General features: G+C 39.2%; 1 protein-coding gene across 1 annotated transcript; it reads right to left on the bottom strand.

Annotated features, from left to right (window-relative positions):
• Positions 1 to 1,260: 1,260 nt before the first annotated feature.
• Positions 1,261 to 1,479, bottom strand: LOC110596473 (cytochrome c oxidase subunit 6B1-like). Its single transcript, XM_021717156.1, has one exon. The coding sequence runs from the start codon at positions 1,477 to 1,479 to the stop codon at positions 1,261 to 1,263; it is 219 nt and encodes a 72-aa protein (XP_021572831.1).
• Between the last annotated feature and the right edge of the window lie 7,714 nt (positions 1,480 to 9,193).

Below are 9,193 nucleotides of genomic sequence, written 5' to 3'. Positions count from 1 at the left end.
ACCACAAAATTTATGTGCAAATTCAAGCTTGAGAGGTGATGCTTGGCTATCTGGTTCTCAGTCCAGGCTTCCAATTAAAATCACATGGCCAGGTTAAATCTAATTTACAAATATAAGTCTTATTCTGAACATGTAGGAGTGATTTGTGGTTTGAATTCTCCAGATAATCTAAGCTGAGAAGAAATCCCAAAGGAGGAGGAGGAGGAGCAGGAAATGGCTGGCAAATGTATCCCAAGTCTGGGGCTGTGTCCACTTTTCCTAGTGGAATATCATGATTTGACAGCTTGCAAACATTTACTTCTCTACTTCCAATGGTCCTGCCTAATGAGTTTCATTTAAATAGGTTTTGTTCATGTGATAGTCAAGGGTTATGGAAAACACTTCTCCCAACATGGCAGAGCCTTCTCTCTGTTGTTCATTAATGCTGCTGAGCTTCCATAAACAGTTCTCACCACGTATTTATGACCTGTAGTATTAAAAACATTTCCTTGTGGCTGTGGAAAATGAAAGGCATGGATACTTAAGATTCCCATAGGAGATGGGGTAGATCCTCATATAAAATCGAAGGATAAGAACATGTACTATTAAGGTTCCGTCTGGATACTCCATCAGCTCCATGCAGAACAGTTAATAAAATGCACATGTAAACAGGATGGCAGTTATTTCCCAGAATAACCAAGGAAGGTCTGAATAAAGAACAATTAGGCTGGCCTTGGTGGCTCAGCCTGAAATCCCAACAGTTTGGAAGGCTTAGGTGAGTGAATTGCCTGAGGCTGCGGGTTCAAGACCAACCTGGACAAGTTGGTGAGAACTTGTCTGTACGATAAATCAAAATTAGCTGAGTGTGGTAGTGCACGCCTGTAGTTCTGGCTACTTGGAAGGCTGAGGTGGAAGGATCACCAGAGCACAGCAGGTCATAGCTGGGGTGGCCCTGAGCATGCCAGTGCATACCAGCCTGGGGAAGAGAATGAGACACAAACCTCAAAAAAAAAAAAAAAAAAAGGAACAACAATGGGAGTAAACACATTGGTGTTAGACAAGTTGGTGGAAGTGTTCTGAGTCTGGGGATTCCTTTTGACTTCTTTTTTTTCACTTTTCTAGTAAGTTTTTATTACTAGTTAAATCAGGATTCAGGGTCCCAAATCAGGGAACACCATGTATCCTTTAGCCACCCTGGGAGAAGGACGGAGGATATAGCAGAGGTAGAGGGCAACCAGTTCAGATCTTCGCAGGAAGCGTGCCCTCAGCCCAGTGGTCATCCTAGGTTGAGACCCAGGATATGGGGCAGAGTGACTTGTACACATGCCGGTACCATTCACACACAGAGACATCACCCCCTTTAGCAGTCATTGCCTTCTCACAGCCGTGGAAGACTAGGTAGTTCTGCCACCAGTTCCTGGCTTGGTTCTGGTTGGGGAAGCGGCTGTCAAAAAGGGCAGTCTTGTAGTTCTTGATTTTGGTCTTGACGTTTTCTGCCATGAAACTGACTCCTAAAGATGGCCCCGATGCACATCGCTGCACAATGTGTGATTTCTTTTGTTAACAGAGTCCCTTTACAACAGGTCACTCAAACTAAGGCAAATGGTGAAAGCAGAATTGGAGCGGCCACTGCATTCCAGTCTGGGCAACAGTGAGACTCCAACTCAAAAAATAAAATAAAATGAAAACAAAAAATAAACACACAGTTTTGGGTAGCTGCTCCCAGTAACTCTTCAGATCGGGTACTCACAATTTTTTATTTCTTTTCCTTTTTTTCTTTTGAGTTGAAGAGTCTCAACCTGTCACCCAGGTGAACTATATTGGCATGATCACGGCCACTGTGTCCTTTACCTGTTAGGCTCAAGTGATTCCTTCCATCTCAGGTTTCCAAGTAGCTGGAACTATAGGTGTGTGCCACCACAGCCTGGCTAATGTTTTGATTTCTGTAGAAATGAGGTCATGAAATTGCCCAGACTGGTCTCAAACCCCTGGATTCAGGCAATCCTTTCATTTTCACCTCCCAAAGTGCTAGGATTACAGGAGAGATCCACAGTGTCTGACAGACAATTTTCTACAAGTCCAAAAGCAGATAAATGGCAGCTGATAACTGTAAATTTTGGGGTTTCTGTTGCTTTTTCATTAACACCTGTGTTTCTAGAACCATTCCACCCAGCAACCTGTTCTTTATTCCTGCAGATCCAGAAATTTCTCCTAAAGTTAAAAAAATAAATACAAGGCCAGGCATAGTTGCTCAAGCTACTAATCCTAGCACTTTTGGAGGCCAAGGTTAAAGGATTGCCTGAGGTTGTGGGTTCAAGACCAGACTGGTCCACATGGTGAGACCATGTCTCTACAATGAATCAAGTAATTAGCTGGGCATGATAGCACGCACCTGTAGTTCTGGTTACTTGGAAGGGTGAGGTGGAAGGATCGCCTGAACCCAGCAGGTCAAAGCTGCAGTGACCATGAGCATACCACTGTACTCCAGCCTGGGTGACAATTGAGACTCCAACTAAAAATAAAAATAAAAAAGTAAATGCGAAAACAATGTGAAAAATTCTTCTGAGCTATACTCCCTCCATTCTCTCTGTACCACTCCCATCTTTTTATATTTAACCTTTATTCCCATCTTTTATATTAAACTACATATTCTTATGAAATCAATGATACAGAAACAATGAGAAATAGGCTGTTTTTCAACCCTGGGAATGAGGCTACACTTTGTACCTATGACCCAGGATGCTAGGAGGATTCACTCCCATTCAGTGTGGTTGTGGTTTCCAGCACGGTGCTCCACAGCATACTTCTGAGTGCATAGTGCATGCTTCATATACCCTGCCCAGGTTGTTTTGCAAGGGCAGACCTTGTTAGACATTGCCGTCCTCTCCATCCAGCCTCTGTAAACTCTAAAGGGCCAGCAGAGGATGTGATCTTTTGAGAAGAAGGTTGGTTGTCTTCTTCTTTTGGATGTAAAGTATTTGTGTTGTGATGAGAGACCTTGCAAGCGGGGCCTGCTTTCTCTGAGAGCCGCTGACTGTGGGTTCAGGTGCCACATATCCACATTCACAGGAGACTGTTTTAAAAGCATATTCAGGGATGCATTAAAACTTGCAGAAGCACAGTTCCTCAGAATGAGACCCCAAATACAAGATTTACGAGCAAATTCAAGCATGAGAGGTTATGCTTGGCTAACTTGTTCTCAGCCTGGACTTCCTACTAGAATCACATGCCAGGTTGAATTTAATTTACAAATATAAGGTTTATTCTGAATATGTAGGTGTGACTGGTGATGTGACTTGTCCAGATAATCTCAACTGAGAAGAAATCCCAGAGGAAATGACTGGTAAACGTGTTCCAGGTCAGCGGCTGTGTCCACTTTTCCTACTGGAATATGATTTGACAGCTTGCAAAATTTTACTTCTCTACTTCTGATGGTCCTGCCTAATGGGCATCTTTTAAATAAGTTTTGTTTGTGTGATAGTCAAGGGTTATGGAAACATTTCTCCCAACATGGCAGAGCTTCTCTGTTGTTCATTCATGCTGCTTAGCTGTCACAAACAGTTCTCACCATGAATTTATAATGTAGTATTAAAAACATTTCCTTGTGGCTGTGGAACATGGAAAGGCATAGATATTTAAGATTCCCATCAGAGATGGGGTAGATTCTCAGTAAAATTGAAGGATGAGAACATGTACTATTAAGCTTCCATCTGGATACTCCATTAGCTGAATGCAGAACACAGTTAATAAAATGCACATGTAAACAGGATGGCACTTACTCCCCAGAATAACCAAGGAAGGCCTGAATGAAGAAAAATTAGGCTGGGCTTAGTGGTTCAGCCTGTAATTCCAACAGTTTGGATGCTTAGGTGAGTGAATTGCCTGAGCCAGAGGGTTCAAGACCAGCCAGGACAAGTTGGTGAGACCTTGTCTCTATGATAAATCAAAATTAGCTGGGCATGGTAGCGCACACCTGTAGTCCTGGCTATTTGGAATGCTGAGGTGGAAGGATCACCAGAGCCCAGCAGGTAGTCACTGCAGTGACTCTGAGCATGCCACTGCACTCCAACCTGGGAAACTGAATGAGATGCAACCCTCAAAAAAAGAAAAAGAGTAGTAATGCCAGTAAACACATTGGCATTAGACAAGTTAGTGGAAGTGTTCTGAGTCTGGAGATTGCTTTTGACTTCTTTTGTTAACAGAGCCCCTTTACAACTGGTCACTCAAACTAAGGCAAATGGTGGAAGCAGAATTGGTATCATATACCCACATTTTAGAGAAATAAAAATGTAAACCATCAGACAGAAACTCACGTGTCTTGCTGTCAAGCTACACTAAGTTTCCCAACTCTCCTGCCTTTTCTCCAACCCCTTCACCTGTTTGGTCTATGCCTCCTTAGACAGTGAGACCAGATCCTCTTCTTCCACCTCATCCTCAAATTCTTATGATGAAGTCAACAAGAAAGAGGAACTTCATAATGACCTGCTTTCATTTAATGAATAGCAAACATACTTTTTCTTCTTCATGATTTTCACTTTTTCTATTCAATTTAGTAGGTTCTTGTGCAGACATTACATGGGTGTATTGTGTGATGGTGAGGTTCAAGCATCTGTTGAAACTATCCCAAAACACTGCAATGTCCAATAGGCAGTTTTTCAACTCTTGACTCCCTCCTGATTACCAGTTTCTAGTGTCTACCATTCTCATCTTTATGTCTGTGTGTATGCAGTGTTTACCTGTCACTTATATGTGAGAACATGCAGCATTCATTTGCCTTTTGAGATTAATTTGCTTACATTACTGTAAGAATACAGTACATAATCTAAAAAAATATGTCAATGTATTGTTATGTGGGATTCACACAGAGAAACAATGGAATTCCTTCATTCTGAAAATGTTTTGTCTCTTATATAAAGACACAAACTCACCCTATGGGGAACATTTATGGCATTTTATAGTGCATTTATTACACAGCAGACACTTTGTTGGAATGTAAAAAAATACAAAAATAAAATAAAAATGGAAACAACCCCTAGACCTATAAACTATCCCAAGTTTTCACTGAAAAAATTGGCCAAGAAAACTCAGTAAAAATCAATGATGTTAATTATACAAAGTATAAAGAACAACACTAAAATGATTTAATGATATTCTTTAGTTGTGAAGAAAAATAAAATAAACCAAAAGCATTAACTACATACACTCATTATGAATTACATCTCCATAGTACTTTGAAACACCATTCAATTACATTTTAAAAAATTCTTGAAATTGCTAAGCAGGCTAAATAATGAAAACTTTGCATAAATAACAGGCAAGTCAAAAAGAGGATGTCCATAGGAAGATTCTGAATATCCATTAGATATTAGTGTTATATTTCAATGTGAAGCAGATAAAGCTGATTTACTTTCAGATTTTAAATTTTTAAAAAGATGATTTCTTTTGTTCCAACAATGCCCTTTCCTACTTAAGGCACACATTCACACACAAAAATTAAACTGCCTCTTCTTTAGCTGTCATACTCATAGCTTTAGGGTGGTATCGTTTTGTACTTCATTCAGTGTAAATGAAACACAAAAGTATGTGCACTGTATACTAACACTAACAGAAACAAAAAGGGTACATACTAATATATAAGCATTTACAATAGTCAGGATTGAGAATAGTGTGTCTTATAATGATATTCCTTCACTAAAATAATCAAAATAAACCATAACTTAAAAAGCAAGCAAGAAAGAAAATACAACCTATAAAAAGAATCACTAGATCCAACATTTCATAAGTTACTCAACAGCAAGTGGTCATTATTTTGCTACAATCTTGAGTAAGGTAGAAGAGATAAACACTAGTGGTGGCACAATTTATTATGTGGATAACAACTGTTAATGCTTTATAAACAATTTTATTCATTAAAACAAATTATGTTTACATAGCATAAACACTCCAAATTTCCCTGTATGCTCACATTCAAGTGTTTCTGTTCTTTGGATAGTGTTATCCATGTACGAAGAACTTTCATCAGTTTTCTTTTTTTTTTTTAAGTTAGAGTCTCACTCTGTCCCCCAGACTGGAGTGCAATGGCTACTCCGGGCCACCGCAGCCTTGACTTGCTGGGTTTCGGCGATCCTTCCACCTCAACCTGCCAAGTAGCTGAAACTACAGGCATACACTCCCATGCTCAGCTAATTTTTTTTGATTTATTGTAGAGATGAGGTCTCAACAAGTTGCCCAGGCAGATCTCAAACCACGGGCTCAGGCAATTCACTCACCTATGCCTCCCAAGGCACAGGATTACAGGGTGAGCCACCGAGTTTGGCTTTTCTTCAGTTTTCAAAACTGAATCTGACTTTATACTAAACAGAAACTTACAATATATACATTTTAAGAGAGTAATTATCTTTACTCTGTTGTCAATGAAAATATCTCTTATTTATACCATATAAAATTACTTTATGACTTAGAAATATTGGTATTATGATGATGCATCAAGATATTAACAGTTTGGCTTCATTTGCTCCTTAACATGTGAGTACTAAGAAAAAAGATTTCTAAAACTCTCAATATTTCTTTGTCATTTATTCCATGACAAAATGTTATCCTATGCACTCACCTCATGTGGAACTTACAATTGCATCTGTAAAGTTTTTATTATTAATGTTTTCTATATTTTATTTTTTTAAGTTGGAGCCCCACTCTGTCACCCAGAGTGGAGTGTAGTGGCACACTCCAGGTCACCGCATCCTCAACCTGCTGGGTTCCGGCAATCCTCCTGCCTCAGCCTTCCAAGTAGCTAGAACTACATGTGCAAGCCACAATGTATGGCTAATTTTTTTATTTATTGCAGAGATGAGGTCTTGCCAAGTTACCCCGGTGGGTCTTGAACCCGCGGTCTCAGGCAATCCACTCCCCTCAGCCTCCCAAAGTGTGGGATTACAGGCTGAACCACTGAGCCCAGTTTCTGAATACGTTTTAATCTGAGTGTTTTCTATGGCATATATTTTGAACAATGGTTAGTTAACATGCTTTAAATTTATAGATTTTCTCCCATGTACACAATGTAACTTCAAACAAACTTTTAGCTGGGTAAAGGCTTAATCATTTTCTATATTTGTACATTCAAAACATCTCTGGCATAAGTAAAGGTAATGGTACTATTTACATCTGTAAACTTCTCAGCATGTTCTACAGTTTATAGATACAGGAAATTTAGAGTATATGAATTATCTGATGTTGAGAAAACATGGAAAAACAATGAAAAACTTTGCTCCATTCTTCCCATCTATAAGGTTTCTATATATATATAGATGCTCATATGTCAACCATGTATTGAATGAGATCTAAAGGCTTTGTCACATTCTTCTCATTTGTATGACTTCTCCTCAGTATGAATTCTCTTATGTCCAACAAGTCCAAAATGAGAGTGAAAGGCTTTACCACATTCTTTGTATTTGTAGGGTTTCTCCCCAGTATGCACCTTGATGTGTTGAGCAAGCTTTGAATGGCAATATAAGGCTTTGCCACATTCTTCACATTTGTGGCATTTTTCCCCAGTATGAATGACCATATGACCAGCAAATCCAGTCTTAGAGTGAAAGACTTTGCCACATTGTTCACATATGTAGCATTTCTCTCTAATATGGATGGTCTTATGTCCCGTTAATTTTCTATGAATGCGAAAGGCTTTGCCACATTCTTCACATTTGTAAGACTCCTCTCTCATATGGATCTTCATATGTGTAGCAAGTGCTGTGTTAGAGGTAAAGGCTTTGCCACACTCTGCACATTTGCAAGTCTTCTCCCCAGTATGAACCACCATATGTTGAGTAAGGTGTGAATGAGAGTGAAAGGCTTTGTCACATTCTTCACATTTGTAGGGTTTCTCTCCAGTATGGACCACCATATGTTGAGTAAAGTGTGAACGAGAGAGAAATGCTTTGCCACATTCTTCACATTTGTAGTATTTTTCTCCAGTATGGATGGTTTATGTCCAGCAAATCCATTCAGAGAGTGAAAGGCCTTGCCACATTCTTTGCACTTATAGGGTTTTTCTCCAGTATGGATTCTCTGATGTTCTAGAGGTTTAAAGTACGTATGAATGGCTTTGCCACATTCCTCACATTTGTAGCATTTCTCTCCAGTATGGATGTTCTTATGTTCAGCAAATCCATTCTGAAAGTGAAAGAACTTGCCACATTCTTCATGTTTGTAGGATTTTTCTCCAGTATGGGTTCTCTGATGTTCTAGAAGGCTGAAGTACCAATTAAAGGCTTTGCCACATTCTTCACATTTGTAGCATTTATGTTCTTTATGGATGGCCTTATGTCCAGTAAATCCTCCACGAGTCAAAGGCCTTGCCACATTCTTCATATTGGTAGGGTTTTTCTCCAGTATGAATTCTCTGATGTTCCATAAGTCTTGAGTATGGATAAAAGGTTCTGCCACATTCTTTACATTTGTAGGGTTTCTCTCCAGTATGGATCACCGTATGTTGAGCAAGGTATGAACGAGTGTGAAAGGCTTTGCCACATTCTTCACATTTGTTGGGTTTCTCTGCAGTATGGATCACCATATGTTGAGTAAGGTGCAAACGAATGTGAAAAGCTTTGCCACATACTTCACATTTGTAGGGTTTCACTCAAGTATGGATCATTTTATATGGAGTAAGTTGTGAATGAGAGCAAAAGGCTTTGCCACATTCTTCTGTTTTAAAGATTCTCTCTGCGATATGGATTCTTACATGTCTATTTAGACAAGATGATTTCCTAAACGCTTTCTCACCTACATTGTGTGCATTTCCTCTAATGTTTTGATGTTGGCTGCATTTTGAGGACTGGTTATGTTTTGCCATATTCATGTTTGGAAGCCATTTGAGAAATACGGATATTCTGGTGGATAATAAATTGGAAGTGTTGATGAAAGACTTTCCTACATTTGTTACATTTGTAATGGTCATATGCAATAGAACATCTTATCTGCCCTTCACCCTCATGAACACTTTCCCAAGATTGCTTTAACTGTATGTTCATAAGGCCAAATCCTCCATATCTTCCCATTGGTGCCTCTGTAAGTGACACTTCTATGTTCTTCTCTGAGAAAAGACCTTCTGTGTAGTCAGAAGTCACAGCTAAAAATAGTGAAAATAAAAATTTATTCCACATATTGGACTCAGGTGAATATCCTTTAAAAATCAAACATAATATTACACCATGTTAAA

Source organism: Carlito syrichta, unplaced genomic scaffold (assembly GCF_000164805.1).
Source record: "Carlito syrichta isolate Samal-C Ts95f unplaced genomic scaffold, Tarsius_syrichta-2.0.1 Scaffold309409, whole genome shotgun sequence".
NCBI lineage: Eukaryota > Metazoa > Chordata > Mammalia > Primates > Tarsiidae > Carlito > Carlito syrichta.
The sequence above is the reverse complement of the archived record's forward strand: the minus strand, read 5'-3'. Positions and strand labels throughout refer to the sequence as shown.

Coding starts and splice junctions, on each gene's coding strand:
- LOC110596473 (XM_021717156.1), bottom strand. CDS start 1,479: ATGGCAGAAAACGTCAAGACCAAAATCAAGAACTACAAGACTGCCCTT.